This window comes from Notolepis coatsorum (assembly GCF_963971535.1).
Source record: "Notolepis coatsorum genome assembly, chromosome: 1".
Lineage (NCBI taxonomy): Eukaryota > Metazoa > Chordata > Actinopteri > Aulopiformes > Paralepididae > Notolepis > Notolepis coatsorum.
The window spans coordinates 79523858-79541409 of NC_140165.1; the positions used below are offsets into that span (position 1 = coordinate 79523858).

General features: G+C 41.2%; 1 protein-coding gene across 1 annotated transcript in view; it reads right to left on the reverse strand.

Annotated features, from left to right (window-relative positions):
- Positions 1–1869: 1869 nt before the first annotated feature.
- LOC311237650 (ATP-binding cassette sub-family E member 1-like) overlaps positions 1870–17552 on the reverse strand; it is a 109331-nt gene continuing 93648 nt past the window's right edge. Inside the window, exons 18-19 of the mRNA XM_084325603.1 lie at positions 6395–6506; positions 1870–2938 (exon numbers count right to left, since the gene is read on the reverse strand). Coding sequence (XP_084181729.1) covers positions 2891–2938; positions 6395–6506 — 160 coding nt within the window. The 3' untranslated portion in view covers positions 1870–2890. The remainder of the gene's footprint in view (positions 2939–6394; positions 6507–17552) is intronic.

The following is a 17552-nucleotide window of genomic DNA, read 5'->3' on the forward strand; positions in this document are numbered from 1 at the left end:
TCGGTCGTGGGTTAGCCAGTCAGTGTACTTTGTCTGTCTGTCGTGGGTTAGCCAGTCAGTCTAGCTTGTCTGTCTGTCGTGGGTTAGCCAGTCAGTCTAGCTTGTCTGTCTGTCGTGGGTTAGCCAGTCAGTCTAGCTTGTCTGTCTGTCGTGGGTTAGCCAGTCAGTCATCCAGGACATCTGGTTAGTCAGCACCATCAGGGCGCAACCAGAAGACCATTGCACCATTGGAATCAAATTCAATATTACAGCACCACACAAAGCTTCCTTAATAGAACATCAGAATGATGACCAGGATGCGTCTATTCGAATCCCAACCGGTTCATGCTTCCGTGTTCGCGTTTTGCGCTCTGATTGGCCACTGACCTACGCTAGTTTTGCCCCCCCCCCCACCCGGTATGAGCGTAGAAATAATGCGTGGACACTTTGAAATGGGTATCACAGTAGTAAGTCCTACTGTAGAACATATTAGCATGACATCTGAATGCGTGGACACTTTGAAATGGGTATCACAGTAGTAAGTCCTACTGTAGAACATGACATATTAGCATGACATCTGATTTATTAATGCCAATACTAAAGATTAGGGACAAACGCAATTGGCACAAGTGTAAATCATGGATTAGTCACTCAGTTTAAACATCAGACTTAGCTCACCTCGTTTGTCTGCTGCCTGTGGATCCTATGGTCACAAGTTCAAATCACTCTTGGTTCAAGTTTAAATTCTTTTTACGTTTAATTAATTTATCCACTCTGGTTGGATGGTGTGTATGTATTGTGCTGTATAATGACAATACATTTTAATCGAATCTCATTTTGAAATCGCTACCTGTTGAGTGGATCACCATGGTGCAATGCAATCACCTCCGAAGCTGGCTGCCACTGTCGTGTCCATAGGCAGCGTAGCGATTTCAAAATGAGATTCGATTAAAATGAATTGTCATTATACAGCACAGTACATACATATACATACACACCATCCAACCAGAGTGGATAAATTAATTAAACGTGAAAAAAAAACTTGAACCAAGAGTGATTTGAACTTTTGACCATAGGATCCACAGGCAGCAGACAAACGAGGTGAGCTAAGTCTGATGTTTAAACTTGGGGGGGGGGGGGGGCAAAACTAGCGTAAGTCAGTGGCCAATCAGAGCGCAAAACGTGAATGCGGAAGCATGAACCGGTTGGGATTCGAATAGACGCGACCAGGATGGGCTCAGCACCATCACAGAACCCTTCTAATGGCTTCCTCTTTACCTGGGAGACAAATCACAGAAGAAGTGTCGTCTCCTAGCTGCTTCTGTGAGATTGTTGGGGTTGTGTCCCATCCTGGTCATCATTCTAGTTTAGAATGTTGGGGTTGTGTTCCATCCTGGTCATATCATTCTAGTTTAGAATGTTGTGTTCCATCCTGGTCATATCATTCTAGTTTAGAATGTTGGGGTTGTGTTCCATCCTGGTCATATCATTCTAGTTTAGAATGTTGGGGTTGTGTTCCATCCTGGTCACATGTATATTTTCCCCAACGGAGTTTCACTTCCGTGTTCGGTTTGCGCGATCTGATTGGCCACTGACGTTTCTCTCAGTGCCAATCGCGTTACTCCTAACAAACTGGTTAAGCTTGGCGACTCTTTCGAAGTTGCTCTCTTTCGAAGTTGGTTAAGGTTAGGGTTAGTTGGTTAAGGTTAAGGTTAGGGTTAGTTGGTTAAGGTTAGGGTTAGTTGGTTAAGGTTAGGGTAACAGCCTGCTGGCGCGATTGTTAAGAGTAACGCGATTGGCGCTGAAAAAAACGTCAGTGGCCAATCAGATCGCGCAAACCGAACGTGGAAGTGAAACTCCGTTGGGGAAAATATACACGCATCCTGGTCATATCATTCTAGTTTAGAATGTTGTGGTTGTGTTCCATCCTGGTCATATCCATCTAGTTTAGAATGTTGTGTTCCATCCTGGTCATATCATTCTAGTTTAGAATGTTCTGTTCCATCCTGGTCATATCCTTCTAGTTTAGAATGTTCATGTTCTGTTCCATCCTGGTCATATCCTTCTAGTTTAGAATGTTCATGTTCTGTTCCATCCTGGTCATATCCTTCTAGTTTAGAATGTTCATGTTCTGTTCCACCCCGGTCATATCATTCTAGTTTAGAATGTTCATGTTCTGTTCCATCCCGGTCATATCATTCTAGTTTAGAATGTTGGGTTCCATCCTGGTCACATCATCCTATACAGAGCGCTCAGAGGAGCTCCTGAAGGTCAAACACGAGTTGCTACAGACTTCAGAATATTCCAGAGACTCAACAGCACAACTCTAGATCCAAAGCTTTGGGATATAAACAAGAGAGCCAAGCAGATAGAAACACGGCATATAGAGCAAACACACACCTCCCTGATGGCACGACAAAATAAGCAGTTCAGCTCTATTGGTTATATTTCTGTATTGAGCAGTGGAGAATGTAGAGTGCTGTGTAGCGCTGTGTTAACACAGCCTTCAACAAGTCCCTGCACATTATGGATATAGACATACATCAAGTAGAACAGACGTCCCTCTGTAGCAGCAAGTGTATTTGTGATTATGGTTATGTCATTACATAATGTTGGCGTTTATCACGTTTTAAAACATTGCTGAACATCGAATGTGGTCCAGTATGTACGGGCTGTTAAATGATGTCACGAGCTGTGTTGAACACTTCACAACCCTACTGGATGTTGAACGCAGCCTGATATGTAGAGTATAGAACATGACGAAGAGTGTTGCAGGTTGCTGAATGCAGCTCCAGGCATGGAGTTAAGATGAGTTACAGAATGAGTGAATCTTTCTTAATGTTCGTGGGCCATTGAATGCAGCGCTGCGCCGTAGCAAGAAGTTGTGATTGGCCCAGACAGGAAGTCCAGTCTAGTCGTCCAGGAAGAAGTAGTTGCCACTCTTCTTCTGCTCCGTGTCCTGCAAGAGAGCAGAGGTCAAAGGTCTACTCAGTGTGTGTGTGTATTTGTATTTTTGTATGAGTGTATGAGTGTGTGTATTGGTGTGTATTTGTATTGTGGAGGAATCCCTTTTGGTTGCCCCAACAATAGCTTAAACGGGTTGGGTACCAGACTTTTAATGGTACCGACCGAATTACGTCGGTACTACAGAGTACCGATTCACGTTAGATCAATCTGTGCCACCTTTCGGTAGCTTAACCCTTTGGGTGCCGTTCACGAGAATCTTCGTTTCTGTGGCCCAGCGGTTGAGTGCCGGAAACAAAGATTCTAGTTTGGTGTCTTTTCCTTTTTTTCGATATTAATATCCTATTCCATGTCACGGAGCTGTATTTTGCCTGGAAAAGGCATATTGGGACTCCGAAGGTGCAGTACCGGCCAGATCCTGGTAGTGGCGCTGTCTCAAGAATGCAGTAACCGCTGTTGCAGGCCTGGTGTCACACTGAAAACGCTCCGGGCAGACTTTTCTGTTAGCCTGAAGCGAGGGCTTCACCAGATCGCATGGAATACTTTTTGGGACGCCGGATTCATTATGCTGTATAGGGTTATGGCGTGTGCCAAATGGAGTTATGATCTACCAGATGGCGATCAAATAATTGGAAAATTCTTTTTAGAATCCAACCGGCCAAAGGTAAGAGCAATTTTACGTCAATTTCAGCTTGATCGTGCAAGGATTTCATAGCCATACACCAGATCAGTGTATGTTGTGGTAATAACGAATGCCGTTATTGGCAATCAATTAATCACAAACGACCCCCCCCCACCCCCCCTTTCACACATTCATGATGGAACATAATACCGATCATATACATTTGTATTTTTAACTGTAGCGTGTGTAGAGACAAAACACCAATGGATTTAACGTTATTAGCGTTGCGCCTTATAAATAGCCTCATAGGAATGATCCCAGATCATAAACGGGAACATATCGATGAGAAATTTGTTTCTTTATGGCATATTGAACGGTTCATACTGTCAATTGACAATGATATTGGATCCATAGCTATAATATAAAATATAGGTTTAGCTCTACAAACAATGTGACGCACAGTGAACGTTTTTTTTTTTGGATCCACTTTTTCTCCCATTTTCAATTTTTCTCCCATCCCAATTTCGTATCCAATTCAACCCTCCCCTGTCTCGAACGCTGTTTCTTGCCTCCCACAAGCCGGCTGCAATGTGGACTAAGTCATACATAGCACGAGTCCCCTCCGATACTCGAGGTAACAGCAGTCGCATCTCTTCACCTGCGCGGCGCGATCTTTCAGCGTCAGGGGTCTGCGCTTTGATTCTACTGCGCAGGCGCACCAACCGACCTGTAGGAGTCGCTGTCCACAACGCCCGATCCCCACCCATCAGTTTCCCACCCCCTAATACTGCCAATGTGTATTAGTACGGACGACCAGCTAAACTGAAAGCAACGTGGAGCGCTGGGCTCGAACAGGCGAACCCAGCGTCTCCAGTATTCGTGGTGAGCCACAGTGAACGTTTGTAATGGAAAGCAGGCCTGACAACAGTGGGCCCTGGATGTGTTAAGACCTGCCCAGTTAGAAAATAATCAGAATTCCAATGACGCGCAATTGTCATTTCATAATAGACCTGTTTGCCGTATACGCCAGACTCAGTGTGCGCGTGCATCACCGGGGCAGAAAGGAGCGTAATCCTGGTCAGAACAACGGGGCAGACTACAATATATTTGCGTTTGTTAGCCATGCTAGCGATCTAAACAATCAATCCATGCCAAAGCTAGATATTTAATAGGTGAAAGACTCACACTCACAGCCATGCTGATTTGGCAAAATTACATCCAGCCGTTTTAGTTTGAAACTACTTTTAGTCAGGGGAGTGTCATGGTTTCTCCATAGAGCCCTGTTGTACTTCTTTTGACGCAGCAGCTCGCGCAGGTAGGGGTAACTTATAGGGGTGGGGGAAAAAATCGATACGTAGTAGTATCACGATACTTTGTGTGGCGATACTGTATCGATATTTAATTATTCATTATTATTATTATTTTTGTATAAGGAAGTTGCATTGTTCATTTCAATACCTGTAATAGTACAGTAGTCCACACACACATGTGCATTCAGTTAAGTTGGAATATGACTGTAATACAAACAGTTCAGTTTGTCAGGTACATGCAACACAGATTACAGTGTTGACATCTGTCTGCTTGAGAAAATACCATGTTCTGCAATAAAAATGATTGAAGTGAGATGACAGACTGAACTTTATTTTATTAGATAAAACATGTTGACAAAGTTTTACTTTGCAGTTGAATAAAAGGTAATAAATCAAACTTGATAAAAAAAAAAAATTTGTATCGTGACGCAAGTATCGCGATACTATCGTATCGTGAGGTCTCTGGCGATTCCCACCCCTAGTAATTTATGCCTCTTTTCCACTGCATGGTACCTACTCGACTACTCAATGGCACTTAGTTCGTTTTCCACTGCAGATAGTACCCCCCCCCCCCCCCCCCGTCAGTGTAGCTGGTCGTCATAGGGAGGGCGCCGTGACGTCATCTTCAACGCGACACACACAGACAATAGAGGATTTCGAAGCTAGCTATTAGCTAATAAGGCACTGGTATCATAGAATAGAATAGACACAGCCCTGCATTCAACAGCCCTGCGACAACTCCTCTCGCGAGTCGCGCTGTTTCTATGTGCAGTGAAAACTCTCAACTCAAAAATTATTTGAAGTTGCCAAACGTTACACTATAAAAACTAACTAAATTGTTGATAATAAACATTTAACTTCATTAGCTGAAATATTCTAAAATCATTAAGTCTGCTATAAGCCATTCTCCATAGGAACGGGTTGGGAGAGGGATGTAGGGAGGGGTTTTAGTTTGTGTGGTGTGGTAACAATGTTGAAATTGAGAAGTTCAGACTTTAGTTTAGTTTTACAACTGAAATAAAACGTTTGTTATTATGAAAGTACCGAAAAAGCTACCGTCAGGTATCGATTCCAAGGTACTTGTTAAAATGTGAACGGTACCCAACCCTAGCTTAAACCCCCTCTGCTTTTAAGCACAGTGTCCCCATCTCTCCCTCAGTGTTCTCCAGGTGGCCAGGATGAGAGCACTCCTCCCAGCCAAGCTCATTTAACCTACATGTACTTCGTATCACTTCGTTTCACTATTAAACCTATATTGATCATGAAGATCCATCTACGATCATAATTGATGAGGTTGGTTCCACCACAGTATGTATGTATGTGTGTGTGTGTATGCGTGTGTGTATATGTGCGAGCGTGTGTGTGTATATGTGTGTATGTATGCGTGTGTGTATATGTGCACGTGTGTGTGTGTGTGTATATGTGTGTGTGTATGCGTCTGTGTGTGTATGTGTGCGTGTCGTGTGTGTGTATATATGTGTGTATATGTGCGTGTGTGTGTATATGTGTGTGTGCGCACCTTGATAGAGTTGAGTTTGTTGATTCGGGGTCTGAAGTTGTTGGGGTCTCGTCTGAATGTGATCCCCAACAGAGCAAGGAACCGGTTCATACCGGCTAAGAGACTCTGAGGACTAGAGAGAGAGAGATAATTAATCACATCACTATAGACCTTTTATAAATTGACAAGATAAACATTGTAAGGCTACATTGATCCGTCACTGAATGGATATTACTGTATTGGTTTATTTTTAACTGAAGCTGGAGACTTCTGGTGACCTGAGCTGCAATGCTAAGCTAGTTTTGGCTAGCATTATTATTATAATAATAATAATAATAATAAAGACCATGTCAAGGTAAAGAGCCTGTATGAAGCACAGATGAAGCTAGTTTAATAAAGACCTTGTTCAAGGTAAAGAGCCTGTATGAACCAAAGATGTAGCTAGTTTAACTCAATGGGGGCCATTCACGTAATATTACGTGATTTCCCGACAACCGTTGGGTGCCAGACCACGTAATATTACGTGTTTGGTTCATTTTTCTTTTTTTCCGATTTTAATATCCTATTTAATGCCAGGGACCCGTATGTTGCCGTTAGAAGCCCTACTGCGATGCCGAGGGTGCAGTACCAGCCAGATTCGACCATGTGGCGGTATCGAGCTGCAGTAAACCTTGTTCCAGACCCTTGTGTTACACTGTAAGGTCTCCGGGTGCAGATTTTTACTACACAGCAAGGCTATAGGTTCAATCGGTCGCATCCAAACGTCTACGGGACATCCGATGCATATGCTGTGATTGATTATGCTGTGGCCCTAATCGACATTGGATGTACCAGATTGCGATCAAACAATTGGAATATTATTTTTGGAATACTCCCGGCCACAGGTAAGGACTATCTGACGTAAATTCTGGCTTGATTGTGCAATGTTTTCATACCGATCCAGCTGATTAGCGTTTTTAGCATTCAATACTAATTCAGTTACTTTACTAGTTACTTCATTTAATTTCTTTGTTGACGTTCACAGAGCTATACAACAAACACTGTCCTATTAGAAAGAGCTGGGTGAAGGATAAATATAAAGGAAAGCCATGGATGACTAAAGCTATGCAAAGGGCGTGCAAAAAGAAAAACTTACTTTACAAGAAATATTTACAACTGAGAACCAGTTGAATAAGCTGTATAAGAACAAACTGACTTCCATTATGAGAGTACAGAAGAAGGAATACTACAATAAAATATTAGAGGACAGTGCAAATAATATACAAAAGACCTGGAAAATAATCAATCATATTATTCGGAATAGAGGTTATAAATCTGAATATCAAAGTTATTTTCTAAATAGCTCAGATGCTAAAGTGGACAATGTAAAAGCATTAGGGATGTCCGATATTATCGGCCGATATCGGCAGTAAAATGTGATATCGGAAAATATCGGTATCGAAAAAAAAAAAAAAAAAAAACAATAACAATTTTTTATTATTTTTTTTTTTTTTTTTAACATTTATTTAACCTTTATTTACCCAGGCAAGCAAGTAAGAACCAATTCTTATTTTATTTATTGTCAAAAGTATGCATGTTGGTTTAAAATGTTCATTTTTACTTTTTTAATGATCATATTTTGCACAGATAATGCTTACATTTAGAAAGCCTTTTGAATGCATCCAGTGAAATTATTAGTTACCTGAAATTATTCCGTTTTTTGGGGGGGAAACCCTGCATATATCGGTATCGGTTGATATCGGTATCGGTATCGGAAATTGGAGTTGGACAATATCGGAATATCGGTATCGGTAAAAAAGCCAATATCGAGCATCCCTAAAAAGCATCGTTGAAGATTTCAATGACTACTTTGTGGGTGTTGGAACTACTTTGGCGGGCAAAATTGTTGTGCCTGAGGATACAAAATATATGTTTAATAATCTTATTAATGGTAATATCAGTTCTATGTTCCTTTGTGGGGTAAATGAACTTGATATAATTGAAATTGTAAGTAAATTCAAAAACAAAACATCAACTGATATAAACTCCATTGACATGGTAATTATTAAAGAAGTAATTGAGTCTATTGTAAAACCTTTGACCTATATTTGCAATCTGTCTTTTCAAAGAGGTGTTTTTCCTAATAATATGAAATCAGCAAAGGTAATACCAATATTTAAAAATGGAGATACACATCAAACGGACAATTATAGACCAGTGTCTCTACTTCCTCAACTTTCAAAAATATTAGAGAAATTATTTGTGAAACAACTGGATCTTTTCATTGGCAAATACAAAATACTGAGTGAACACCAGTATGGGTTTAGGGGAAATAGAACTACTACATATGCAGTGATGGAGATGGTAGAAGAAATAACTAAAGCAGGCGACAATGACAAGTGTTCTATTGGTATTTATATTGACCTACAGAAGGCTTTTGATACAATAGATCACAGCATATTAGTGAGAAAACTGGAGAAATATGGGATACGAGGTATAGCTAAGTCTTGGCTGAAGAGCTACTTGGAAAACAGACAGCAATGTGTGCAAATTAATTACACTGTGTCAGGATTTAGGAAGGACACCTGTGGAGTACCCCAGGGATCTGTGATAGGTCCAAAAATTGTTATACTTTATATTAGTTTCAAGTTTCAAGTTTCTTTATTAGTTGTCATACAGAAGTACAGAATACTTTTATACAAAATGCTTCTTTCTGTTACGCTCCAGAGACTGTGCTAGACAAAAAAGATAAGTATAAAATAAAATAAGTATAGCAAGTAAAAATAGAAGTCACGTACGTAGACACAAGTGTTCAGTATGTACAATGTTCAATGCAGAGTAGAAGTAACTGAGTTACCATACAATATACTATACAATATACTAATATACAATCTACTATATAGTGCAAAGCAGAAATGGGATGAGGTACAATTTAGGTACAATTTACAGTAAGGTGTACTGAGGTATGGGTTGTAGTGCAAATTCTTTGCCAATAAATATAAAGTGTGTTTAGGTGTTCTAAAGTGTGGAGAGTGGGTGCTGCAGTGAGTTGTTTGTTTAAAGTGAGTGTGTGCGTGTGGATAAGCAATAAATCGATTAATTGCAGCGATAATTAAAATGAATGCAATGATTTTGACGGGCGCGATTAATTGCTATTTGCGCGTTTGTTTTAATGAGGCGGACCCAGTGCCCCTTGTCAGTCACTGTCCGTGTTGGGAGGCGGGCCGCCTTTTGCTTTTTCCAAATCCAACAGTGCAAAAATGCTTCCGCATTCGTCACCGGAGGTACCGTAGTGGCGTGCGGTAATGCGCCTTTCATTTTCCTTCACGCAGCGCCCAGCGGCGGCGTGCTCGCTCAGGTGCGTGCGTGCGCCGGCGTGCTCGCGAGGTGCTCGCGCATGCGCATGAGATCCCGCCTTAACAATATATATAAGTCACCGCCCCAAATTCAGTATCCAGAAATAGCTCAATTGGCAAGACGCCATGGCTGTGGATCCTACAGCTAGTTGCTGGTGAGTTCGAATCCCGTCAAATATATTTTTTTTAACGTGATTTTTTTTTAACGTGTATTCTTTCGCCGGTTAAGGTTAGGCATGGTTAAGGTTAAGGTTAAGGTTAGGCATTGTTTCGGAGTTGGTTAAGGTTAGAACGGTTAAGTTTAGGCGCTGTTAAGGAGCTGGTTAAGGTTAGAGTTTGTCAAAGAGAATGGCAATATTCTTTCTATGGTTAAGGTTAGGCATGGTTAAGGTTAAGGTTAAGGTTAGGCATTGTTTCGGAGTTGGTTAAGGTTAGAACGGTTAAGTTTAGGCGCTGTTAAGGAGCTGGTTAAGGTTAGAGTTTGTCAAAGAGAATGGCAATAGACAGCCTATTTCCGCGCGACAGCTCCCAAAGCGGGCCTGAAAAGAAAGGCGCTTTACCGTAGTGGCGTGCGGTGACGAATGCTTCCGCATTTTTGCACTGTTGGATTGGGAAAAAGCCACACGCAGGCGGGCCGCTGGCTTTACTACAGAGCACAGCACAGGAGCTCCGTGGGGCTAACGTTACCCCTCATTGTGTCTATTCTACTAGCAACGTTACTCATACAAACAGAGTAAACACAGTTTTCAATCAATCAATCAATAACAACATTAACGAGACCCTCGTTGTGTCTATTCTGCTAACGCTAACGTTACCTCTCATTGTGTCTATTCTACAAGCGTTAACGTTAGCTAGGCTGTCTATGCTAACGTTAACATTAGGCTAACAAGCTGTAACGTTACCAGTCGCGTCTATTTGCTAACGTTAGCATTAGGTAATAACCGGTTTAAAATGGATGGTGATTACCTCACGTTGTGTCTATTCTACTAGCATTAACGTTACTCATACAAACAATCAATAGCAAGTTATATTGATCACGCTATGTACGATAGCCATGCTAAAACGCTAGCACAACATTAGCACCTAACCTAACAACAAGCCTTAACAAGTCAGCGATCTTTTTGCGAGACTAAACTCTCCGCTCGGTGGCAAATTGTGTTGATGTCGGTTTTGTTTAATCAATAAATGAGGCAGAATACACAGTGACTGTATCCTTTGTTTATTGCACTTGTGCCTGCTGCAAACATAATGATTATGAAATCCTAGAGACTCGTCTCTATTCTGACCAATCAGTGGTCTGCAGTGTTTCACGTGACTTTTCTGGTACCCAAAGTACCTGATAATCACAACAATACTTCCGGTCCGGTCGGTGGGCTTCAAAATAAAAGTCTAAAACACAGGAAAAGACGGAGCGGTGGGCTTCAAAATAAAAGTTTTGGGAAATAAATTTCTCCAAAAAAAAAATTCTCTAACCGGTCGCAATAATATCGCTTATCGCGATATTTTCGGGGGCAATTAATCGCCCAGCAAAATGTGTTATCGTGGCAGGCCTAGCTGTGAGTGAATTTGATGGTTGTTGCATAGTGTTATTGTTCGTTGAGCAGCCTGATGGCCTGGGGATAGAAGCTTCTTCTGAGTCTTTCTGTGCTTGCCATGAGACTCCGGTATCGCTTGCCTGACCGCAGCAGTTAATGATATGTGCAATGTTGCTGAACTGTTAAAGTTTGTTATTTTTGCAGATGATACAAATTTATATTGCTCAGGAAGTAATTTAAAGGAACTTTTGTTTGATATTGAAAGAGAGCTTGAAATTCTCAAAACTTGGTTTGATGTTAATAAATTGTCTCTCAATATTAAGAAAACTAAATGTATGGTTTTTGGTAATCGAAAATAAATAGAGGGGGATATCGAGTTAAAAATATGTGATGTAAAAATAGAAAGACTTTGAGATAAAATTTCTAGGGGTAGTTATTGACCAGAAATTAACATGGAAACAACATGTTAAAGGGGAACTATCTTATAAATGACCTTTTCCTGTGTTTAGGGTTATTTTCTAGCTATGTGGACTTATAGTAATAGAATCTATGTCTCTAATTCTCGATTTGGCGCATTCTTCCAATTCTCCCCTCACAATAATGTCCCTCCCTCAAGTGAGTCATCTGAAAATTTGCCTATATGGGACGTCATATGGTGCATTTGCATAATAACACCCGCCCCCTCTAGCTGCCCGCCGAGCGAGAGAAGCAGAGAACTGTAAACGCTCTGCGTCTCCCTCTCCCTCTCGAGGAAGTCCACCACCGCGCTGCGCCACAGACAGCTCATGCTCCCGAACCGAGAGAGAGAGAACTGTAAACACTCTGCGTGTCCTCCCGGCTCAAGTCCACCACCGCGCTGCGCCACAGACAGCTCATGCTCCCGAACCGAGAGAGAGAGAACTGTAAACACTCTGCGTGTCCTCCCGGCTCCCTCTCCCGGGAGGACACGCAGAGTGTTTACACTTTTCTCTCTCTCTCTCTCTCTCTCTCTCTCTCTCTCTCTCTCTCTCTCTCTCTCTCTCTCTCTCTCTCTCTCTCTCTCTCTCTCTCTCTCTCTCTCTCTCTCTCTCTCTCTCTCTCTCTCTCTCTCTCTCATAGCAGCAGCAAACTAACACAACGTATAGACATAGGGTGTCTGTCTGTCTGTCTACACCCCCTCTCTCTCTCTCTCGACTGACTGTCACTCAAAGTGCTTATGGGCGGAGCCAGGCCATAACAGCCTGATTTCTTGTGGCTGAAAAATGATGGGTTTGAGTACTTGATTAGAAATATAAACCAATGCATTTTTTTTTTTTAAACGTACAGATGTCTTCAATAGACTGACAGGAATTGTTTAAAGTTGCCCAAATAGTGCTAGGAATAGTAAAATAGTTCCCCTTTAACTATATTCAAGGAAAAATATCTAAGTCAGTAGCAATATTGTATAAATGTAAGGATATATTAAACTACAAAGCCTTGCACATCATTTACTGCTCACTTATACTTCCTTACATATCTTACTGTGTGGAAGTATGGGGGTCGACATTTAAAAATACAGTAAATCCAATAGTCTTACTGCAAAAGCGGGCCATTCGGAACCTTTTCAAGGCTGGTTACTATGAACACACAATCCATTGTTTATAAAGTCTCATATTATGAAATTGAATGATTTGGTTTATTATAAAACTATGCAAATAATGTACAGAGCTAAAGCAAAGTTACTCCCAGATGGGGTGCAAAGGTTTTTTTCAATACATGAAAGAAAATATGATTTGAGAGATATTTGTAAATTTACTGTTCAAAAAGCTAAGAAAGGGATTAAAAGGAGGTGTATTTCTATTATTGGGGTTAACTTGTGGAACAATGCTGATATACAGTTAAGAATGAGTAATTCGCTTTTGGTTTTTAAGAAAATGGTTTGTAAAGCTATTTTTGAAAACTACAAGGGTGAATAATACTGTTTTTTTTGCTATTTTCTTTTAGAATACTGTTTGAGTCTTAATTTTTGTAATTTTTGTTAAGAATATAGGACAGGCATATATAAGCATTATGCTTCAGTCTGTACCTTTTCAGTCACTGTAAAATCAAATATTGTTAAATGATGGTGTATATTGTATTGTGTGAGATGATGACTGAATAAACTACTACTACTAGTTACTTCATTTAAAAAGTAACTCAGTTACTTTACTAGTTACTTACACCCAAAAGTAATGCGTTACTGTGAAAAGTAACTATTTAGTTACTTTAAAATAAATAAAAAGATTGCTCTCATTAATGCCCTTACAGATACTCAAAATCTGTTGATCAACTTGACAGTTTCCATTTACATCACTGAACTCTGCTAAGCAATGTGGTCTATACAAACACAAATTTGACACAAACACAATGTTGTCCCGAGTCCCGACATAATAAGAAATGCGCCGTGCCTAATTGTATCGCCGCTTAGGTTGAAGCCTTGATGTCGCCGGAGCATTTCATTATAACCGATTTGCAACGTTGTTTAAGATATCAATCGTGCATTGCAACGTTAGAATAGTTACGATATCAATAATTGTGCATGAAAGGACTATATTTATATTGTTTGATTAGTATTGATGAGATTCCCTTGCAGATTCTTACAGTCAAAATCTGTTGATCAACTTTGCATTCACATCACTGAACTCACCAAAGTCTGCCGTGGTCGAAATGTAACGTTAGTCCAGCCCCTCAAACATTTTCTTTATCTCATTTGATTTCCATTTAGTATATTCTCTCTCCAAGTAGTTGGAAAAAGTGTTCCGTCCCATTTACCGTGTGCCGCCTGGTGATGCTAACTAGATGCCCGAAAGCGAGTGGCTTCGGATGAGTCCTGTTAACGTTAGACTCAGCTACTAGCTTCGTTGAAGCATGGGCAGTAGATAAGATCTTTGAGCCAAAACACAAATGACATTTAACTAAAACGTTATTTTCTTTGTGCTCGACAAAACAGAAATAGTGAGAATATCCATGTGTACAAACGCAAGTAGTAGGCGCCGACATGACAGTCAAGTCTATAGTAAACAAAACACGCCCACAGCACAGCGTGTCCCCGCAGGTGAGTGACACAGACAGGAGTCAGGAGGACTGCGCTGGATCACTACAGCTCGCTACCAATCTACATAAAAATAACTCAGTAACAAACCATTCAGTAACGGTAACTGCGTTACTGAATTTAAAAAAGTAATGCGTTAGAGTACTAGTTACCGCCAAAAGTAACAGCGTTACTCTAACATTAGTCCCAACACATTAGCATTAGCATTAGTCCCAACACTGGTAATCAATAATCAGAAACGACTTCCCCTGCCCCCCTTTCATGCATTCATGATGGAACATGATACAGATCAAATGCATTTGGATTTTTAACTCTAGCTTGTGTAGGGCCGAAACGCCAATCGATTTAACGTTATTAGCTTAGCGCCTTGCAGGAATGATCCCAGACCATTCCAATATAACGCTCATATTCATCACGGTATAAAACGGGAACGTATTGATGAAAAAAATATTTCTTTATGGCATATTGAAGGGAAGGTTCATACTGTCAATTGACAATGACATTGGACACATAGCTATAAAATATAGATTTAGCTCTACAAACAAGGTGACACACTCCTATCTTTTAAAGCGTGGCCTAGCTAGGACAGGATGAGGCCAATAGCTGGCACTGATTGAGTTAATAAAGACCCTGTGTTGAAAGGTATATTACGTGTTAGCTGCTGTGTTATTGAAAGGTATATTACGTGTTAACTGCTGTGTTATTGAAAGGTATATTACGTGTTAGCTGCTGTGTTGAGAACTAGAGACTCACATCATCGTACTGACTATCTTGTATTTTGCACTAGAGACTAGTATCACTGGACTCTCATCACTGGACTATCTTGTGTTTGTACTTTTTATATTATTATATTGTATTTGTATCTATACTTTAAGTGTATCTATATATAGATACTGGACTGTATAGGACTGTGAAGCTATGCATCCCCCACCCTGTACCCCCCCCCCCATGCTGCTTTGACACCCGAATTTCCCCAAGGGGATCAATAAAGGATCATCTTATCTTATCTTATATTACTGTTAGCTGCTGTGTTATTGAAAGGTATATTACGTGTTAGCTGCTGTGTTATTGAGAGGTATATTACGTGTTAGCAGCTGTGTTATTGAGAGGTATATTACGTGTTAGCTGCTGTTATTGAAAGGTATATTACGTGTTAGCTTAGAGTAGACGACAGAGTACAGCAACTTGCAATGGGCCTGGTCTACAAGATACACTACACGACCAAGGTACCCATGTACATGTCAAAATACTTCCCAAAGGTCAGTGAATACCACGATCACAACACCAGAGGGAGCTCCACAAATCATGTTAAACCCAGATTCGGCTCAAATAAGGGACTAAACATGTTTCGCAATTATGCCACATCAATGTGGAACGCCCTACCCAAAGCTGTAAAGGAATGTGGATCACTACCCACTTTCAAAACCTCTCTCAAGGGACACCTACGGGAGACTGCAATTCAAAACTGGCCCCTGTAAATATCCTAACCCAACCCCCTCCAATGTACAGTAATTTACCTAGTATGGTTGTTAATAGTCCAATGTACAATTTTGCTTGTTTGTACAGTGTCTCCCCCCCCCCCCTCAATTGTACAGTTTTGCTTGTTTATACAGTGTTTCCCCCCCCCCCCCCCCCAACCACCTCCAATGTAAATTACCCAGTATGGTTGTCAATATCCCAATGTACCCCACCCCCCCCCCACCCAACCTCCTCCAATGTACAGTTTCTACGTCAAATGTATATACTCCCTTTTCTTGACTCCTTCTGTATCACAAACAGTACTGTATTTGCAAATCTGGTATGTCATAAATGTATAGATGTAGCAGTACTGACTATCTGTATGTCAAGTATGTCATATATGTCCTGATGAATTGAAAATGGGGGACCCTGATGTAAACAAGACAAAAGTCTTTCTCTGGTCTGCATCCCCTTAACAATTGTGTGTATTGAGCTGTACTGTATTGTACCCATTCTGCAATCTGTTAATAAAGTTTTCAATCAATCAATCAATCAGCTGCTGTGTTATTGAAAGGTATATTACGTGTTAGCTGCTGTTATTGAAAGGTATATTACGTGTTAGCTGCTGTTATTGAAAGGTATATTACGTGTTAGCTGTTGTGTTATTGAAAGGTATATTACGTGTTAGCAGCTGTGTTATTGAGAGGTATATTACGTGTTAGCTGCTGTGTTATTGAAAGGTATATTACATGTTAGCTGTTGTGTTATTGAACGGTATATTACGTGTTAGCTGCTGTTATTGAAAGGTATATTACGTGTTAGCTGCTGTGTTATTGAAAGGTATATTACGTGTTAGCCACTGTGTTATTGAAAGGTATATTACGTGTTAGCTGCTGTAACAGGTCCACGGAGGACGCCATAGCCCATGTGCTGCACACAGCAGCATCACACCTGGACAAGAGGCAGGGGAACTATGTGAGAATGCTGTTCGACTACAGCTCAGCATTCAATACCATAGTCCCCTCCAAACTCATAGCCAAGCTCAGGGACCTGGGCTTGCACTATGACCTTTGCCAGTGGGTCTTGGACTTCCTGACGGGTAGACCCCAGGTGGTGAGAGCAGGCAACTGCACCTCCTCATCCATCACGCTAAACATAGGGGCCCCCCAGGGCTGTGTTCTGAGTCCCCTCCTCTACTCCCTGTACACACATGACTGTGTGGCACAGCGGAACAACAACACAATCATCAAATTTTCTGATGACACAGTAGTGGTGGGCCTGATCTCTGTCAACGATGAGAGGGCCTACCTGGAAGAGGTAGAGAATCTGTCGCAGTGGTGTCAGAACTGCCTCTCCCTGAACGTCAGCAAAACAAAAGAGATGATTGTGGACTTCAGGAGGTCGGGGGTCAACTACAGCCCCCTCAGCATCGACGGGGCACCGGTTGAGAGAGTGAACAGTTTCAAGTACCTCGGAGTCCACATATCCGAGGACTTGACATGGACCACACACATTGACAGTGTTGTGAAGAAGGCACGGCAACGCCTCTACTTCCTCAGGCGCCTAAGGAAGTTCCAAGTCAGTCAGAAGATCCTTAAAGGCCCACTTGCAGGTTAAACCCTACTCTTCAATTATGGGTAGTTTACATCATTGGTATCTATTTATTATTTATTTTTTCCATTTGACGCCGGAAATTCCACTCAGAAAGGGTTAGAAAGGGGGAGCAAATGAATGAATGTGGATGAGAGCCGTGATGTAAGTGGTTGCAGCTACGGCTGTGGGGGCGCTAGAGACATGATCGA